The sequence below is a fragment of the Embiotoca jacksoni genome, unplaced genomic scaffold, assembly GCF_022577435.1.
Source record: "Embiotoca jacksoni isolate LCO1_2020_lvr unplaced genomic scaffold, fEmbJac1.0.p SCAF_73, whole genome shotgun sequence".
Taxonomy (NCBI): Eukaryota; Metazoa; Chordata; class Actinopteri; family Embiotocidae; genus Embiotoca; species Embiotoca jacksoni.
Genome location: NW_027185429.1, coordinates 141,634 through 162,420, shown reverse-complemented (window position 1 = coordinate 162,420; position 20,787 = coordinate 141,634). Strand labels below are relative to the sequence as shown.

The following is a 20,787-nucleotide window of genomic DNA, read 5'->3' as shown; positions in this document are numbered from 1 at the left end:
AAATCTGCATAAAATCGTGCTTCTGCTGATGAAACTTGATCTGCCAGGTCAGGACGGCGTTTCAAACGAGGCTCGCACGTCAAAATGTTTCACAGCTGATTCGTCACATCAAGTTTTACATCCTGGAGACTCGATTGTCTTTTCATTTTTAGTGAAATGTTTCTAAATGAACAGGAAGGGAACTGATCTGAACTGAAACGTTCAGTTTGAAAACGAAGGAAATAAGAAGTGAGATGTAAACATCTGCTGACTGATGAAACAATCGGAGCCTCTTAAATTCACAACGTCCCCCGAAGCAGCTGACGACCGAGTTCCTATTAAAACCACAGCTGTGGTCCGATCACGTCGTTCAACACTTCCCCGCTGACGGAGCTTAAACATCTCAACATAAACAACAAGCAGCTGCTTGATAGCGTAAAAATAATCTCACATGACGACCAAAATCCTGATCTTCACTAGAAGCCTGAAAAGTCTCCGTATGTGAAAATACGATATTGTTATTTCTGATTAGAAATGAGTTTTATAATTGCTGGAATTTGTGTTAATTATTGTGAAAAATTGCAATTTCCTGCAAAATATAATATCCTCCGAGTTGTATTAGACGTTCCACTTTAAAACATTTTTATCCCCAAATTATGTTCAGATATCAGAATATCGCCAGAATTTTCAGATTAAAAGGTTTGACAGCATTCGCTTTATAGCAAGGCTTTTAATTTGAAAAACAAACTGGAGTCGTACAGGTACCTACAGGTAAAATATTTGCCTGTTTATGTTGTTTATTTATCTCACCCACTCGGACAGTTTTAATGAGAATTTACAGTTTAGTATTTAATAATGTCATTTTTGTGTAAAAACTAAGTAGTTGTTTGTATTTTTGGTCTTTTATGACTCAGTTTTTAATTATTAATTAGGAAATGATAGCCTAGTTGAAAAATAAAATTTAAAAAAATCCCCTAAAAAAAGTAACTAATGTGAACAAATAAAACTAATCTATTGTATGTGATTCATGCAGCACTTTTATTTTCCCCGTTAAGAAGTTGTTAACGAAATGTTAACGAACGGTTAACGAGCTGTTAACAAACTGTTAACGAGCTGAGCTGTTAACGAGCTGTTAACGAACGGTTAACGAGCTGTTAACGAACTGTTAACGAGCTGAGCTGTTAACAAGCTGTTAACGAGCTGAGCTGTTAACGAGCTGTTAACGAACGGTTAACGAGCTGTTAACAAGCTGTTAACGAGCTGAGCTGTTAACGAGCTGTTAACGAACTATTAACGAGCTGCCTGAGATGACGAAGTTGAAGTTAACATCAACAGGTGTTGATGTGTTTTACACAGCCGAGGTTATAAAGAGCTCCTCGGTGCCCTGGGCTTCTCACGGAGAGGTGAACTCTGGGTAATGAAGTGAAAACCTTCAGTTCCTCCTTCAAGGAGCTCTTTGACTTCCTGCCGTTGTTTCACAGAGAGCATTAATCATCTTGCTGGTCCCCGTCCTCCTCGGTCCTCCTCTAATGAGCAGGACAGAGGGACACACACACACACACACACACACACACACACACACACACACACACACACACACACACACACACACACACACACACCAGCTCCGTCTGGTCATCTGTGTTCGTGCCGCTGCATTGATGAGGTTTCTTCTTCTCCTGAGTCTGATCAGTGGATCTCATCAGTACCGATCAACATATTGATCACTTTACGGATCGTTTGGATTTCTTTGGTCCAATTTAAGAAGCTGAAACTTACGAACATCAATTCGTCTTCCAATAAATAACAATAAAACTTTTAGTAACTCAGAATAAAATGAAAATCATTTCAAATAATGCCACAAATAGTTTTCATTCAATCGGTTACTTCGTGCAAAGTGCCGTAAAAAAGAAGCTTTTCGTGGTGAACTCTGAGGATCGATGACCTCGTCGTGGAGAACCTGGCAGACGTTTTACCCAACAGATGGTCGACTCCAGCTGGAAGTCGTGTCGGACACGTCCACACGTTAGCTGCAGCACGCCGGGTGTACAACGGCTGAACAGCGTGTGTGTGTGTGTGTGTGTGTGTGTGTGTGTGTGTGTGTGTGTGTGTGTGTGTGTGTGTGTGTTCAGGTGGAGATGGATCTGCAGCTGGAGGCTGAGCGGGAGGAGGAGGCGTCCCGGCAGGCCGTCCAGGAGCAGGAGAGACGGGACCGGGAGCTGGCGCTGAGGATCGCCCAGAGCGAGGCGGAGCTGATCCCCGAGGAGCTGCCCAACGACGGCCTGCGCAGGTAACCCTCACGGGAAACGTAACTTTTCTACGTCACCGAGGCGTCAGAGGGAGGAAGATGTTTCTGCGTTGGACTCTTTAAGCTCCTGGACGTCTGCAGAGACATTAGAAGATTTTATCAGCTGGAGAAACGTTTTGCCTCCCAGTCGGGACGTCTGAACTCCCGACGGGTCTCCAGAGTCCTGTTGACGCTGCAGGAACTCGGCGGCCCGTAACTCGCCTCGTTTGTTTCTACTGTACTTGAGAGGAACCCGGAGTTTAAAGTGGGTGAAACCTTCCGGTTCTTTAAACACGTTTAAACTCCAGGCAGAGAATTGAACCTTTGTTTTTTGGTGTCGTTGAGTTCCTGCAGTGGAAACCAAGTAATCAGAGAATTATTTACAGCAGAGGTTCCCGAACCTTTCCGACCCCGAACCACGTCCTACTGCAGATACTAACCATTCCTAACGCCACCGTTAACGTTAGCGTTATGCTATGAAGGACGTGATGTAGCCGAGCAAAGGAAAATTATATTTCTGAATTATTTCAATGATTAACTAATAACTGTTTTCTGTAATTAAATTAAATGAAATCACAATTTTTTGGATTTGAGCCGGTTGAAGCTGGTCGGCCTTTCGATAAGACTCCGAAGTACCACCAGTGGTCCACGGACCACAGGTTGATAGAACAGAAAGACTGTAATCTTTACTTCTTTCTCATGAAGAACTGGATTTTCTTTTCTTTTCTCCACAACTCTCCAAAAATATTCAGTTATTCTGTGGAACCAACAGAAACATGAAGGTCTTTTTGAACTTTCTCTGCAGCGTTTTATCGAAAAATAAATCCATAGTTCTCAAAGCAAGATGCTGAAAGAAGTATTATTCTTCTGGTTCTGGTTCAGATGGGCTCGATGCTTTGTTGCTGCTTTTGTTTAGTATTTTAAAGTTTTTTGAAAACGGTTGAATAATTCAGATAAAGTTTCAGACCTCCAGGAGCTTAAAGAAATAAACTTCTGTCTGCAGAAGAGACGTTTTGATGATCCAGCTGTTTCTGTCTGACTTTAATATTGTGTAACAATAATAATAATAACAATAGTAATCGTAACAATAATAATAATAATAATAGTAATTGAGGTTGTAGACAGACTTGACTGCAGCATGAAAAGGTTGAGACATTTCGTGGACTCTGACGGACTCTCGCCTGAATCTGTCTCTAAATCCGTCCTGGAGAAAAACCAGCATCTCATGTGATCTTGTGTTTAATCATCTTCTTCTTCTTTGTTTTTCCCTCCCAGTAATGGCTCCTCAGTTCCATCGTCCCCAGAGAGAGCAGCGTAAGACCCGGCGATAATTTAACCCGTTAATTCAACCCCCTCCCCCCACCAACCCCCTCTGACCTTTGAGACCATAACAACCCCCCGCATGCTGTAACAATCTGCCAGCACGGCCCTCAACTCTGATCTCTAACAAGCTAGCAGGAATTTATTGTGAATGTTTTATTACATTCATTTTTAAAAAGGACTTCTATTGTCCAGATTTTTCCAAAACAATTTCAAATGTCAAATTGAACCGTGTGATGTGGGCTCCTGTTTATAAACCTGCTGGACTCTAGTCAGGAGTAAAATGCTCTTTGCTAGTCGTGGAGATGAAGATCCATTTATCACTCTGTCACAGTAACCTTTATTCACAAAGTCTCAGACCTGCAGGTGAATTTATCAACACTGATTTCTCTTTTTCCCTGAAATATAATTTCTCACATTAACAAACAGTAGAATGCACCTTTATTCAGCTCAGGACGCTCAGAGAGTCTCAAACTTTCTCCATCGCAGAAAAGTAAAAAACATTCAGATTTTAGTTTTAGATTTTCTAGTCTGTCATTTTCTTTGCAATCTGTTGCGAAAACAAATAAAAACCAGACTGGAGCTTTTTCTTGACGACATAAATGAAATAAAGCACATAATATAATGTGGATTTTATTACCAGATAAAAACAAAAAGTGCAAACGAAAGTAATCCCAACACTCTTACACGGTTTTAAAACTTCAAAACTTGACAAGTTCATTTTCGTATATTTTAAATGTTCTCTTTAGTACGTACAAACAAACAAACAAAACAAAAACAAAAATCACAAACTTAAGTAAGAATTTCACAAAGTTCAGGTATAAAAATGTGTTTAATATAAAAAAAATAAAGCCTAAACTCCAGTTTGAAATCCACTTCATACATAGTAAAACAGAAAAACGTTACCTGGACCGTGAAAAATGATAAATAGATTTTCATCTGAATCTTGCAGAGAAGACTTCAAGTGTTTTTATATTTAACTTCCAGCAGGTTGATAAATCGGTGTCTTCTTCCTCTGATCGGAGTTTAAAGGAGAATCACTCCTGGACGAGTCGTCTGATTGGTTTATTATACTGTCCTCTGATTGGTTTATAATACTGTCCTCTGATTGGTTTATTATTGTCCACTGCTCATCATCCTGTAATCCTCTGTTCACAGCGCTGGTGTCACCACACAGCTCAAGAGCTTGACCATGTAGGTTTCCCCTCGAACCGCACACACATGCAGGACTCAGAGAGACCCGGTCCGGTCCCGTCAGAGACCCGGTCCGGTCAGAAAGACCCGGTCCGGTCCGGTCAGAAAGACCCGGTCCGGTCCGGTCAGAGAGACCCGGTCCGGTCCCGTCAGAGAGACCCGGTCCGGTCCGGTCCGAGAGGCTGCAGGGAATCACGTGTAGAATCACATAACAGTTACAAACGTGACGGCGCCGTTACTTCCTTGTTTACGTTGTCAGATGATTTCTGATTGGACGTTGCCACAGATGTTACCTCGTGATTGATTTACACAATCAATACAGATTTTATTAATAAGTCATCTCTTACTTCTTCGGCCGCTTCGATTCAGTTTAGCAACTGACTAGATTTTGAAACTATTAATGAACTGAACAACCACTAAAACATCCGTTTACAATTAGAGAAACGTGGTGTTTGTGTTTAAAAAGCCAAAAGTTCTCACGTCGGTTTCATGAGATCGTTGATTTTTTTTCAAGAAAAATTGCGATGTAGACGCCATAACCGAATGTTGTAGGAAATCTACTTAAATATGGCACAATAACAGTGAACCTTAAAAAAAGTGAATAATCTAGAGGACTTAATATGTTTAAAAAAAATTCTAATATTCTTATAAAAGCACCAACTTCTACTTTTCTTCTTTCATTTCTTCTTATTTTTCCTCCTGTTCTTCTTTCTTTTTTCACCTCGTTGAATATTTCCTCTCTTTTCTTTATTTCTCCTCTTTTCCTCTGAAACATTCAGTTTAATTTGTTAAAGAAAAACATACTAACTTTTTGTTTTTTATACGTGGCCGGTCGGTGTTTGTAGGGAGGAAATGGCGAAGGAAATGACTGAACTTCTGGCTCGGTGGGTAGAAACCGTCCGAACCAACCCAATCTCAACGCAAATCACACGTCTTTAAAACAAATAATTTTGAATTAAAATCTGCATGAAAAATATAATTAAACATGAAACCATTTGATTTATCTGATTTTTGGGGGATGAAAATATAATTTGGGGATTTTGATTCGGAATTCGAACGGCCGATAATATTTTGTGTTCGGCTGCTGATTTCTTCCTCGTTGGTTTTTGAGGCCTTTTCCTCTCTGATGTTCCCCGTCGACCTTCACAGGACCAAACGCCGGCTCGTTGAACGTCACGCCGGCTTCAATCCACAGACCTCCTGGTTTTTAAAACCTCCAACCTGTCGACTGTTTTACTGTTTTAAAGTTACAAACCGGAACTTTCAGAACATTCGGTTTTCAGTTTTAATACCTTATTGTGTAAACAGGACAGGATTAGAGCCTCTTCAACCACCTGATGCGTCAACGTTTTTAGCTTAAAGTCCAATTAAAAACCGCATTATAAAATGAGCTTCAGGTCTTTAAAATACTCCATTAAAAGCTCAGCACAGACGGTCACGTTGTGTTCGTCACTTCTGCTGCTTTTTGTGGTTTTTTTTTTAGCATTTAAAGATCCAAAATATGTTTGAGCTAAATTCAGATCAGAAGAAAAACTCCTCCCGGTGACCTCTGACCTCTCCGTCCACAGAAGCTGAGTGGTTTTTAATCTTTAGCCTCCAGTGAGGTCATCAGGTAAAAGTGGCCGTGCGCTTTCTCGTCAAATTACGAGCGGGTTTTTTCCCTCTGAATGAGTGTTGAGCTGGAGTCGCTCCAGTCGCTCCAGTCGGTCCAGTCGGTCCAGTCGGTTCAGTCGGTCCAGTCGCTCCAGTCGGTTCAGTCGGTCCAGTCGCTCCAGTCGCTCCAGTCGCTCCAGTCGGTCCAGTCGGTCCAGTCGCTCCAGTCGGTCCTCCCGGTTCCCGCCTCCGTCTGTGCAGCTAATTAGTCGTTCCACAGACAGACCTGCCGTCTCTCACAGTCAGACTCTCACTTCCTGGTCACTGAAACAGCATGAACATTAATGAAGCTCTCCAACCCTCTGCAGTGCTGCTGTAGCCATCTTTCCTGTTAACAACGAAGCTGCCCCTCCTCCCCCCACCTCCTCTCAAAGCTCTCCTGCTTCCTCCCCGACTTCTGTAACGAACCAGCGTCACCTGTTTCCAATGTTTTAAAATCTGTGACTCTCCTGATGACTCCTCTAATGGGCGGAGTTTGTGTCTCCTCTAATGGGCGGAGTTTGTGTCTCCTCTAATGGGCGGAGTTTACTGTCAAAGCTTTGTGTTCCCAGTTTCAGTGTCTACATGCACACTGCTGTCGTATCCAGGTCACGATCAGCGTTTACCGGCGGCAACATCTCAGTGTCGTTTCAAAGCACAAAAAAAAACAACAACATCCTGTTTGGAAAAATCATGAAAGTGAGAGATGGAAAACAAAATATTTGAATGCTGTTATGTAACAGTCAGTAAAGCAAAACAAAAATGGACAATTTACTATTTAATTGTAATCAATATCAGGAAATCCTCAAAAAGTTTGTCAGTGGTAAGAAACAGTGATCGTCATAACATCAATCACTGAAACTCTCAGTAAACTCCGCCCATCTAGTTCATGAAGCGAATGACCCCGCCCTCAGACCTCCTGCTGCCGGTATCCCATAATTCCCTGCTGTTCGGTCGTTGTCGCTCACGTCCCGCCTCCTTCTCCTGTTTCCTGTCAGAGGTCCACAGGTCCAGGCCACCAAGGCTGCCGCCGGCGTCAAGAAGCACGAGCTGAGCAAGTGGAAGTACGCCGAGCTGCGGGACGCCATCAATACCTCATGTGGTGAGTGTCGCGCTCTGATTGGTCGCCGCGGCTGACGAGTCGTCGACGTGTTGACATGTTAGTCATGAATCTATCAAGGAGCGTGAATCTGACTTAAAACAGCATGAACTTTTTTTTTTTTACGTTTTACTTCCTCTAGCGCCACCTGTTGGTAAAAACTCATCTTAAAACACAAGCCGATTGTCCTGAAATGCTTTGATCAAATTCTCGCTCCCCAGAAGACGAACCTGTTCGCTCTTTACCGACAACGCGGTCCTTCCTTTAACGCCGAGCTTCACACCTCGTCCTGGCTTCCTGTGGCTCTGATAATAGTTGTTTGTGCCGAGCGAAGAGTTCATTCATCTCATTTTCCGGTCGTTGTCTGCCGCCGCTCACTTTCCACTCCACTTACTTTTATTTTTATAAATGCCGCCTCATTTTATGGCCGCTTCTCTCGTGTGGGAGTGAGCTGCCTGTCGAGCGGAACAAAGTACAACTCTTGTAGCAAAACTCATCGTGTGTATTTGCTTTGTCAAACAAAGATCACAATACCCGGTGTCATAATCGTAGCAACAATATCAGAGCGCTGCAAACTACTTAACCTTTACACGGACATTTGGAAAGCGTTCGACGATCCGACGCGGGGCAGTTTAAAGGTGTTGCCTGCAGCGTTTTACTGTTATTGAATCGCTGTTATATCAGTTTGAAATGTGACAACAGAAAATGAGACCGTGAGTGGGAACATTTGCAGCCTCTTTTTGGCTTCTCGTCAGATTTGGAATCGGCTTCAGTAGAAAGTTTAATAACACAAAGAGGAAATAAAATGTCCTTTGTTTGCAACAAACTGGAGTTGTTTCCCTCCGCCAACCAGTCAGCTGTCAGTCTCCCTTCATGTCTGTCCAGATTCATATAATTGATCTGTTGAAGATGTTGAAGGAATTTGTCCAATAAATCTGATTCTGATAGAACACAAAGTTGTTGCCATGACAGCAGACGATGCTTCAAATCTGGATATTGCTGCAAAGAAGCTACAGATTGTAAAAGGTGGATGCTTCACTCCGCTTCAACCTGAAAGCACAGACTTGACCTTTGACCTTCTGGGTTCACATTTTCACCATTTTATCCTGTTAAGACATTAAATTGAAATGTTTGTCATAATTAGCGAATACATTCTTGAGTTATGGCCACAAACAGGTTTTGTGAGGTCTCTGTAACCTTTGACCTTTCACTACCAAATTTTAATCAGTTCATCCTCGAGTCCAAGAGAAGGTTTGTTCTAAATTTGAAGAAATTCTTTGGAAGCGTTCTTGAGATATGTTGCCACCGTGTTTCTTTAACAGGGCAAACGGAAGCGGATCAAAATGAGGCTTTGACCAAACCGTTGGTTTTTATTGGCTTTCTTGAATGATATACGCTTTAGAGATAATTGGATCTTAAAACATTTAGAAAATGTGAATTAATTTCAACTAGTTTAAAAGATGATTATTTTATAGCCCCACTTGGAGAAATAACAATGACAGCGTGTCGTTCTGGTTCTCCGGCAGCTTTACAACGGTGCATCTAACGCACAACAAGATATTATATAAGCAAATATTCCAATTATATTTAGCTTTTTTTCTTGCAGTGAAGTATTATAACACTTTCACACAAGACTTCCTCCACCTCTGGAAACAACAAAATCTTTCACTGTCATTGCTGACAACAGCAGCAGCTCTGTGATAGTGGAGGAACAAATGTTCGTCCTTGGGCTGGTTCTCATTCACCGACAGAGGAAAGTTAAACGTAAGGAAAATATCCACTTTCCTCTCTCTTTTTTTTTTTTATTACTTCTTAATATTGAGTTTAACCCGCGAGCTCACCTGTCCTCATCCGCGCAGCAGGAAAGCGTAGAGGACGAGGACAAGGAGGGCCGACACCCGCCGGCGTCTCAAATCAATGTGCGGGGCGTCGGAGCCGGCGGCGGCCAAAAGGACTCGGTTAGCTGTTAACAGGCTACTCACCTCGCAGACAGAGAGGCCGGTCGAATACTGATGTGATCACGTCCGCTGCTGCAGATCATCACGACAATAAAAGTCCAACATAACAACGACGAAGGGTTGCTGACACCTGCCATATACCACATCGTCCTGCAGGGATTTCAGCTTGGCACCGTAAATGGAAGCTGTTCTTTTTTTTTTTTTTTACCTCACCATTTGTGTGCGGAAGTATTTTTGTTCAGTTGCCGTTACCTAAGCACTTAGTGTGCATTAAGCATCTCATTGCACGCTGTTAGCCCTCGCACTCTGGATGATAAATTGAATGTGTTTTTCTTTCTGCTTTTTTTTTCCTCTTTTTTCCTGAAGTCATTTATCTGAATCATCCCGATGAAATGTGTTATCTTAAAGCTGCGGGCTGCAGACTACATCTTCTGTCGGCCTCAGTGTGTGTATTGATCGTGTTACGCCATTAATGAACATCAATACTAATTGTGTGAGCTTTAACAGTTCAATACCGTGGCTCACTGGTAACAAACTGTGTGGCCAAAAGTATGTGGACGAAGGCAGGAGTGTAATTTTGGTTTGGAGTCTTTGCGAGAGGTTGTAATCCCGGACGAGACCCCAAATTGGTTACGTCCCGGTTCGGAGACAGAAAATAAGGAGACACACAAGGGATTTAAATTAGTTATATGTTAAATTAAATAAATGTAAAAGACAACATCGATCTAACAAAAGAAAGTGGGGTGTTTGGGAGACGGTGCTCATGAAATAGGTATTGTACAGAGAAATTTCCCCTCGGGGATTAATAAAGTGTATAAAATCAAAAAATCAAATCAAAATTTTGTGAAAGTTGGAATAGTTAACGCTCAGCAGCACAATTTACACTGCTGGTTTGAATGTTAATGAGAAAGTGGATGTTTAACGCGCTACAAAGAGAAATTGAATGTTTATAAAGCATCTGGGTCTGTTCTGACGTGCGTTAACATCTCCGTGCCACAAAAACGTCACTCCGTATTAGAATGAGACCGACTCCTGGTTTCTAAAGGTGTTTGTATTGTGTGAATCCTCCAGACATCGAGCTGCTGGCCTCCTGCAGGGAGGAGTTCCACCGCCGCCTCAAAGTTTACCACGCCTGGAAGTCAAAGAACAAGAAGAGGAACCCGGACACGGAGCAGCAGCGAGCGCCCAAGTCTGTCACCGACTACGGTACGACACGTTACGCCGCGTTCACGGGCGTAGAAAACCGTCCGTCATGTGTTTTGCTTTTCCAACAGCGAGAAGCTCTTCACGCTTCATCTATGAACTCAGTACGAACATGATGAAGCTCTCTGCAGGTTTAACGTCTCCGTTTCTGAACACTAATACTTCCTTTATGTAACCCTGCATGCATTCATGTCGTTCATGTTCATGTGTCTTTTGAAAAATGTCACATTTAGTAGAAACAGTGAAGTTTAAGCCTCAGCCCTGCGGTTCAGGCGTGTGGGTGACCGTCTTCGAACTGAAAAACAGTTTAACTTCTAATCAGAGTCTTAATTAAGTCGCAGCTCTCGAGTGTTTCCTCCATAACCCGACCAGACGTGATGAAGCCCGTCGTGTTCGTCAGCCGTCGACGACACGAGGAACAAACGGACTCCGTCTCTCGCCTCTCCGCCGCCTCATCTCCTTGTGCCGCACGTCGGGTTGTCATGACAACAAAGAGCTCTCACTCGGAGCCCTCTATTGTGTGCTGCGCTCCTACTGCTGATCGAACCGTGAGCCCACACTCCACACTTTTTTTTTTTCCATCCGTCTATTTGTCCTTACGGCCGATCCGACACGTGACGTGAAACAAACAGCTTTTAAAGCACATGAAGGCCGCTGAGATGTAAAGACGTACGAGATGAAACAAACGGCAGGAAATCAATTAAACACAAAAGAAAACAAAGTCTCAAATTATCTCAACAACTAACCACGAAAGTCAAAGTTATTGCTTGGTCCCAAACAAAAGCCAAACATCCCAGTGTTTGTTGGAAAAAGAGTCTCCACAAGGAAGATGTATATCAATCCGGTTCAGGTCCACACTTAAGTGTCTTCAGCTACAATACCAGCGAGTGCCACTAGAGGTCGGCTCCAAAAAGCCTCCGGCTCCATAGACTCCCATTCAACTTCTCTCATCAAATCCAAAGTGAATAAAATGTGTCCATCAGTTATCTCGGTGTTGTTAGCTAAAGTCACTCCTTCTTATTAGTTTTCTGGAGGTCCATCTGAAAATAATCCCTCATTCATTAGAAAAGAAGATTCAAGAAGACCTGTTTTTGGGGGCGTGTCTGTTTGATTGACAGGTCTGTGGTGCAGTCAGGTTACAGCTATCGGTGGGCGGGACGTAGTATCGTCAGGTTTCCGATCAGATCGGTCAGATCCACCTCTGGCTCCTCCCCCAGCTCGTCCAAATATGGTCACTTCCTGCTCCAAACCGCTCCGAACTAGCAAAGATGGTGACGGACAGAATCTGAAGTCGAAGGCTGTTCAATAAGATAATAATATTATAACAATAAAACTATTATAACAATAAAACAATAATAAAAGGACAGGTGACGTCTACATTGATCCCAACACTTCACCTTTACGATATTTATTTCCTGTCGTCTGATGGCTGACTCTTTTAAGAATGAATGTGGGTAAAGTGTATTTTTTGGACATTAAATTACTGTTCGGAGGTCTCTGCCCTCTTTCTAGTTGAAATAAGATTTTGATTTAAAGGAGATGGTTCGTCCCACGGGTGTCATCAGGAGGTCAGTTTGTCTCTTCTCTTGGTTTATAGTCCACAACCGAGCCACACAGGAGGACCGGAGGGAGACGACTCACCGGATGATGAATGACAAAAGGTCCCGGCCCGGCTTTTAAACCTCCACCTCTTCAGATATATGACCATAATTTACTGTATAACTTAACCGCTGAAGAATAAAAGCACCCAGAGGTGGAAAAAGCAACATGTCAACAAACCTCATGAATCCAGACTTTTTGAGGTTTGTTTGCAATAAGAGAAATACAGAATATCTCCAGACTTTTCCTTTCAAGGATTTGCGAAGCAATCTCAAGGTTTTCAGAGAAGTTGTTTAATTTTCTGCATATTTAAAGTTTTCCGTATATTTTTTTTATTTTTATTTTTATTTTTTTTTTTAAAGAAAACCTGAAACTTTTTTTGTTCCTTTTTGTCGACAAACATGAAAACAATCTCTGACACTCGACTGACAGATGATGATAAACAGCATTCAGCCTGTTAGTGATGATATATTTCTGTTTTCATTCTGTCTTCTTGTGTGATTCATTATTTGTTGTCAAGTCTGTCAAAAAAGAAAAAAGAAGAAAGACGTCTCGCTTGTTTCATCGTTGCTGCTGTGTTGCATCACTTCCTGTGCATGCGTGTAACCTGGCATGTTTACTTTCAGATCATTCACCTCCTGTGAGAAAAGCATGTAAGTGCTCCTCCAGTGTGTAACCTGACTAACACGCTGCCCCCCCTTCATTAACCCCCCCGCCCCCCACGGTAGAGGTCCGCTCCGATCGGTAGCTCGCTGCTGGGTTCGTGCTTCCCGCTGCTGGGTTTGATGGTGGAGGAGACGATGGAGGTTTGATAAAGAGCCTCTTGAGGCTGCTGCTGTCGACGCCCCCACGCCTGGGAGAGAGAGAGAGAGAGGGGGGCGAGAGAGAGAGAGAGAGACTTAAAAAGTACGTGACCGTGACCGTGACCTTTGACCCTCTTCGTGATATCCGTAGTGCCACATTTGAAGGAAAAAGAAAAAGGATGCTTCTTTCTTCTCTTTCCTCCTTTTGTGGGCGGAGCATCCGCTATTTGCTATTTGGCTGACCTGAACCTTTAACCTCAGAGAAGGAGCTGATCTGATCAAACGGATGTTATCAACCAGCGAGGCCGGCGCCCGTTAAAGACGTCAGTTCGTCGACCGCGGAGAGAAATAAAATAGAAGAAAATACAGGAAGATGAGCTGAAATCACACCTTTGACTTTGCGTCTGACGGCAGCGTCTCGGCCACCGCGTGATCTCCGCCGGTGTTCAGCAGCTCTTTATCTTCCCCCGTCAGCCTCGAAGCCCGAACGCAGCTCTCGACCCTTCGGGAAGTTCGACAAGCAGCAATCAACAACCTGAGTTTAGTTCAAGAGCCTCTCTCGACATCACGTCTCCGTTTCTGCTCCTTTATCGTAACAAAAAGAGCTGATTTTTATTGGTGCTTTAGTTTCAGTTTGAGGGATTTTTGTTTCCAAGTTTCTGGTGCGGGGAAGCTTGTTGTTGGCTTGGTTCTTTTTAAACTTCTTGCCTTTTTCGGAGGTGGTTCGAGGTTGACGGTCGAAGATGTGTTAGTCTGAAACAGATGGTTGTTTCATGTTTTTAAGAAGCTACAAAAAAAACTCCAAATCTTGGACCCCAAAAAATGTATTTCTAACACGTGAAAAAAAGATCCAAAATTTCTTGTTTCCGTCGCTCAGCTTGTGAAACGTGGAATAAAAAAAAGAAAAAGGCAATTTATTCCAACGGGAGTCGCTCTGCGCTGGAAACAAGAGATTTCTTTCACACATTTCTTGATTTTAAAAAACTGAATAAAAGATGCAAAGACTCGCTGGAATGAAATTAGTTGCAGAGTTGTGATTGAACAAGCTGCACCCTGAACTCCCTTTATCATGTAGAGGAGCTCCTTCTGCCTCCGTAGATCCTTTTTTTTGTTTATATGCTTCCCTCTGTAGAAAGATGCAGATCAAGTATGTTTTATGTTGCACACCCTCCTTCACAAACATCCGCCACGCTTCACGTCCCGCTGATTCCCTCCCGCTGTCGTCAGCGGCGTCGCTGTGACCTCCGCTGACCTTCCTCCGGCTCTAACGGCAGGACGCGCTGACGGCACTGAAACACGGTCGCCGTGGGAACGGCTTCGTTACCGCAACCGCAGCAGAGCTTCGTGTTTACATGTTAATGGGAAATGTACCGACTGAACGGATGTTCACGAGGAACTCGTACGTGAACTTGACCGTGCTAAATTCTGTTCAGGCCGTTTCCACTGGATTCACACGCGTGTTAACAGCTGCAGGAATAATGAAAGCGAAGCTTGAAAGCACTTTAATGTCGACGTGAAGCGGCTCTACGGTTTAGTATTAATGCTGCTTGATTAACTCTGTTGCCATGGCGCCACAGTTCAGGCGGTTTGACGCGGCAACAGACAGGTAACTGAAACAAACTGACGAAGAGGGAAGAAGAAGAGCACGCAGGCTAAAATACAGCAGGGAGGGAAGCACAACGAGGGACAGGTGAAACTAACCGGGGGCGGGGCCAAACGATCACACAAAGGACGGGAAATGAACCTCGAAGTTACATGCCGGTCTCAAGTCGTAAAACGGGAGAAAAGATTCTAGTACGAGTTAATACACGGGTTGATAAAGTGCATTCCCCATTAACTGCTTCACACGTAAACATGCCGACTGCTGATTGGTTGCCGTCATCCGTGAAAGACGCCTAACTCTTCTTTTTGTTTTTTCTGTCCGACGAACAGCCCAGCAGAACCCGGCCCCGCCCATCCCGGCCCGGCAGTACGAGGTGGCGATGAACCGGCAGCAGCGCTACTTCCGCATCCCGTTCATCCGGCCGGGCGACCAGTACAAAGACCCGCAGAACAAGAAGAAGGGCTGGTGGTACGCCCACTTCGACGGGCCCTGGATCGCCCGGCAGATGGAGCTGCATCCCGACAAACAACCCATCCTGCTGGTGGCGGGTCAGTACGGGACGGGAGCACGGAGGTGGAGGTGGGAGGGAGGAGCTAGAACAGGAAGAAGGAGGAGATAAGTGGAAACATAGGAAGGAGGGGAAGGATTGAGTCCAGTTCACTGGATGGAGAAAGCAGAAGGAACAGGAAGTGATTAATTCGGGGAGAAACGAGGACGGATCAGTAGAGTGACGAAGTTCATGTCGAAGAGTCGGTGCGATGAAGGAAAGAAGGAAGCAAGAATAAACACTAAAAGGAAGGAAGTCAGTGAAGTGGAGGAAAATCGATGAGTCGATACTCCGACAATCACAGAAACTAATGAAATCCAAAAAGCCACTTAAAATGATATTCAGCAACTTTAGAAAGAAAAGACAAACGTGAAATGTTGAATTATTCCTTTAATTCCTCTACAGAGGAGAAAAGTTCTCTTCTGAAAAGAAGCATTTCATTTATTCTAGCAAAGGCCGTTAAGATTTAAACATTTAAGCGACTTCCGTTCAGTTTTCTGCTAATTGAGTTGAGTTTTCAGCAGATTGCAGCTTCAGCATTCACACCGCATTTTCTGCAGTCAATGCAGTTCCAGTTATTTATATTTGACCGTAACAGCATCTCAAACAGCCGCTCGCCCTCCGGAGGACCGAAGGAAACCAGAGCGGAACAACTGTTTGTGTCAGAACCAGCTATAAAATCACAGGCTGCAAAACGGCATTAAAAAAACAAAAAAAAACCTTCAACAGTTGTTTTGTTTCTCCGTCTGTCTGAGCGCTCGAACCGAGGAACCGAGGAACCGAGGAACCAAGGAACCGCCTCGTCTGACCCGGCAAATTGAACAAATCTCCTTTTTAAAGCTTCCTGTGTTCAGATTTGTGTATTTTTCTCGGCGCTTGTGTCTTTTTTTCTTCTATTTTTGTGTTCTGGCTGCTTCATGCTTTGTTAAACAAACTGTGCTGAAGAATATGACACTAAAACACTAAAACAAAAAACAAAGATGAAAATGTTGAGGAAATATAAAACATAGAAAGTTGGCAAAAATCAACCAAAAGGAATCTGGACTCTAAAACAAAGCAGTCAGCTTTTTGCCGCCAAAACTATAAGTACGACCTTCTGATAAATTCGACGGGATCTGTGGGATGTGAGCGGTTATCCGGTGAAACCGGCGGCGTAATAAGTTGGTCTGCTTCCTGTTTGGTCTCCCAGGGAAGGACGACATGGAGATGTGCGAGCTGAGTCTGGAGGAGACGGGCCTGTCCAGGAAGCGCGGCGCCGAGATCCTCCCGCGGCAGTTCGAGGAGATCTGGGAGCGCTGCGGCGGCATCCAGTACCTCCGCAGCGCCATCGAGAGCCGGCAGGCGCGGCCCACCTACGCCACCGCCATGCTGCAGAGCATGTTCAAGTGACGCCGCACACAAAGGGACGAGTGCAGCAGCTACCTGACGCAGAGCGGGCCGGCCGCACGGCGGTTCAACCCCAACGCTTTCTCTCCTGTCCTTTTGTTTTCTCGTTCGTCGATACGTTTTTCCGTTCTCGGTTCCTCGGGGTGGGCTGGGGGTCGGGGGTGGGGGGGGGAGGGGTGCGAGGAAGTTTTGCATTGAATCCTATGCAGAGAAAAATCAAGCTAAATGATCACATCCGGTTGTTTTCCAAGGAATTCTGTTTAACCTTTCTGCGAGTCGTAACTCCGAGGCCTTAACACTACTTTAACAGGGTTTAATTACCGAAAAAAGTAGGACCTTTTTGTTGTTGTTGTTGTTTTCGTTCGAAGCTGCCTCCCCAAACTTTTTGATTCCTCTGTAATTATGCATTCCTGATGATTACACTGAAGTCTCACCGGTGTGTCGCTTCCATCCTAACATCTAGCTGGTGATCCCTCTCCGACTTAAACCTGCTGTTTACATTGTCTTCACGTGGTTCTTACAGGGCAAAAAAAAAAGAAGAAGAAGAAGAAACTTGCACAAGGAGCGGTGAGCCGTCACCACGAGGCCGCGCTGCATGAGCGTCACGTTATTCTGTTAATTAAGTCCAAGATTTGCTTTTTTTTTTATTCCACCTTTTGTCTTTCTGGCCGAATGTAACTCGAGACCTCGTTGATTTGTTCATGTAGTGATTCCTCTTATCTGCTCATTATGTGTGATTTGAATTAGTAAAAAGCTAATGAGAAAGGTCTAGAGACCAAACGTGAAACCCTTCTGGGGTTTTCCTTTTTTGTTTTTTGTTGTTTTTTTGGACGGGAGCGGCTGCGTGATTCGTTTCTGTCTGCGTCTATCAAGCAAAGCAGAAAAATGTGAAGTCATTATGCAACTGCTGAGATCCTGTTTCCTCGTGTTGCTGCTGTTTCAGAGCAGATCAGCGCTGCAAAAACAACAAAAAAACCAACCTCAGCCATCTTGAATTTGACCTTTTTAGTGATTTGCCAACGCAGTGAATCCCAAGGTAGTTTCACATGTTTCCCTCCATCCGGCTGCTTCGATCTTTCGGTTGGGTTCGGGTGTCAGACTGGACTCTCGTCGTACTCTCTGTACAACGCACTGGTACTCAGCCTCCAACTGGAACATTCGTACGACTCTGAATCTTTTCTACACGGCGAGGACAGTCGGCAGCCATCACTGATGTATTCCTGCTGGAGTGTAAAAGTTTATTTTTTGAAAGAACAGTTTCTACTTCAGTGACTCGGGCACGTGAGATCGTAACGAGAAGCAATAAATCACGCAAACTAAAGCTAAAGAAGAAGAAAAAAAAAAACAGGCCTCTTTTGTTGTGTGTATAAAAGAAAACAAAATAAGACAATCTGTAGTGACGTCACGCTGCGTTATTCCCCTGAAGCTGCTTTCTGTTCCCTTTGATGATCTGCACAAGAAAAAGGTGACTCAGATTGTCTGAAAGCATGAAGACCTGCTGCAAAGTAGCTCCGCCCCTTTACGAACGGCATTAACACGCAAGACGGAAAACTTTGATTTAATTTTGCTGCACTTCTTGGTTAAAAGTGGCAGAAAAGTTATTTATTTCAACGACTTTATGTCAAAATAAAACCGGCCTAAACGCCAAGAACAAAACACGGTGACGTTAACAGGAGCTGATGCAACAAGCTGCCACCAGGGCGGCGCCGTCACCAGTTCAGTTCAGGTTCTTAATCATCAAGTCTGTGCTAATATTCAATGTGAAGTAGCTCCATGTTGGAATTATGTTGGAAATATGGTGTCTGAGAAAAACATTTAAAACCAAACTCCATTCAAATTTCGCCCGTTTTAACTTTTGAACCTTAAATCAGCTGCAGGTGCTTCAGCCTCGTGTTTCAGTTGTCCGTCACGCGCCCGTCCCACTGAATGGATTTGCCACAGTGTTAATCTGTGCAGCTGTGACGCATCATGTGCAACCGGAAAATCACACAAGGCACCTGTAGGTGAATCTAATTCTCTCAACACAGACCTGAAGTCTTGATAATCGTTTGCAGAAGCCTTGAAACTTCAGCTCAAAACGAACCAGTAAAGATCCTCATAAAAACCTGAATGAACTTGAGTCCAGCTCATGTTGATGATCTCGCTATCTGAATGAATTATTGTTATACAAGCTAAGAAGCGCTCAGAAAACATTTGATTGGTTTGGTTGTGAAACGGAATAAATTTGTTGAATGCTGCAGAGCCCCTGAGCGCATGTTGTATTAGAGATATCGGCCGGTGAATAAGATCAACGTCGACTTGTCAGAAAACTCTTAAGTTGGCGGTAAAAAAATACAGAAAACCAAAGACCACTTCAATGGAATCAAACCAAAAACTGAGTTAGACTTCATGACGTTAAGGCTTCAAAACATGCTAGCATCCTTTCCATATTTCTCTCAGCTGGTTTATATTAAGCCGTGAACATTAATAAAACACACATACGTGTGCAGCAGATGGACGAGGCGTCCGTCTAACTCCTGGATTCTGCTGTTAGATTTCAAAATAAAAGCAGAGACATGAAACGGCGGCGCTTTGACGACCGCTCCATCGCTGGTCGCTAACGGATCGTTAGCTTTGGTTACGACATCAAACTGAGCAGTAACGCTCTTCACTGCTTTTCATTCCACTTCAGCTGCAAACAAAACATGTTGACACCTCGTCTTTGTCTTCGCTGGCTCTTCCTGTAGTTTACCGACATCAGAAGGCTTTTAACATCGGATCAGTTCAGGTTGAGACCGCTTTCAAAGATTTGGACCGCATCTGGTTTAAAAATCGGATCAGAAAAGATCGAATTGTTTCTTGTTCGTCCCAAATTTCACTCCAAACTCAGACAGCCAGGAAGTGAAAGAAGTCCAGACAAACCTTACAAAGCTCCAACACGAGTATCTGCTCAGGATACGTCCGTCTGCATGTTAACGCCGAGCGTAACGTGGGTCACTTTTCTCTCCGTATTCGTTTCAACACCTCCAAATATTTCCCTCCAAATGTCAAAGAAAACATCGTGAGTTTGCTGCGATCCGTTTCTCGCCACACATTACAATCATTCCTCGGGGAACACTGCCTTTTGTCCACTGTCATTTTTCTAACGCTGATCTCTCTAACAGATGAATAAATGCATTCCACGTTTCACTCACTTCTCTGCTGCTTCTTTCACTTCGCCGCCATTCAAAAACAAAAAGAAGCTTTTCAGAAAAGCTGGAGAAGAAAAATGCAGTTTTATTGAACACAGTTTGTATTTTCAGCTATTGTTTGTGAAACTCGCCACATAAATATTCTTTTTAACACTTTAAATAAGAAAAATACACATTACAGTTATGGAGGGTTTTTTTTCTTCCCAAAAGCAGCAAATAAACGTCAGCAGACGTGTTGACTCAAAGACAAGAACACATTATTTACATGAAGTGTACAATGTGATGACGGCGTTTTCAACCTTATGAACTCACGAAATGGTTGATTCACGTGAAACCCGAGTTAAAGATGTTATTGTGGTAAAGATTAATCCCGTCGGGTGGTTTCCCTCCTCAGAATCAGCATAAATATAATGCCACATGAAATCAAACTAAAATAATATCTCATTAATTTACACACAAGTTATTTTCTGGCTTTTCTGAATCCTGAAAACGAGTTCTGAGCTTAAGTGTTTTTTGTGTTCATTAGTAAGAAGTTTGGCCTGAGTTTTCTGATCCCTACAAATTATAATCCAGGACAGAGATACCAGTTTAATACTGGTAAATGAATATACAGTAAAATACAACATACGTGTTAAACTGTCGAAAGGTTAATTCACGTCTTCCAACCAATCAGATGCCAGAATTTTCAGCATCCATCATTCAAGTCAAAATAAAATAAAAACTGAAATGAAGTTATTTTCGTGTTTTTGATGCAGCACAGAAGATCGTTTTTAGAGCAAATTTGTTGCCCCGCAATCAAAAATCAAATTTGTAAGGAAAACGTATGAAATAACAATGCAATGATCTGACTTGTAAGCAAACTATCCCTCACAGTTACACGAAGCCTGTTTATTTTGTCAAAACAAAGTTTTGGTTGTAAGCAGAGCAGTGGGCGGGACCGACGCTGACGGAAATATATCAACTACTAATTGACTGTCAGGAAATTTGGCTCAAACATTCATGTTCCT

General features: G+C 43.4%; 1 protein-coding gene across 5 annotated transcripts in view; it reads left to right on the top strand.

Annotated features, from left to right (window-relative positions):
• The window catches only part of LOC138215388 (unconventional myosin-VI-like), an 88,819-nt gene extending 72,104 nt beyond the window's left edge, over positions 1–16,715 (top strand). Inside the window, exons 28-36 of one of the 5 annotated variants that reach the window (XM_069177515.1) lie at positions 2,112–2,269; positions 3,542–3,580; positions 4,745–4,780; positions 5,626–5,664; positions 7,411–7,514; positions 10,541–10,675; positions 12,898–12,924; positions 15,007–15,225; positions 16,414–16,715. In XM_069177515.1, the coding sequence (XP_069033616.1) occupies positions 2,112–2,269; positions 3,542–3,580; positions 4,745–4,780; positions 5,626–5,664; positions 7,411–7,514; positions 10,541–10,675; positions 12,898–12,924; positions 15,007–15,225; positions 16,414–16,613 (957 nt within the window). In that variant the 3' untranslated portion in view covers positions 16,614–16,715. The remainder of the gene's footprint in view (positions 1–2,111; positions 2,270–3,541; positions 3,581–4,744; positions 4,781–5,625; positions 5,665–7,410; positions 7,515–10,540; positions 10,676–12,897; positions 12,925–15,006; positions 15,226–16,413) is intronic. The other 4 variants (XM_069177511.1, XM_069177513.1, XM_069177512.1 and 1 more) reach the window with 4 other exon arrangements.
• The last annotated feature ends 4,072 nt before the right edge of the window (positions 16,716–20,787 follow it).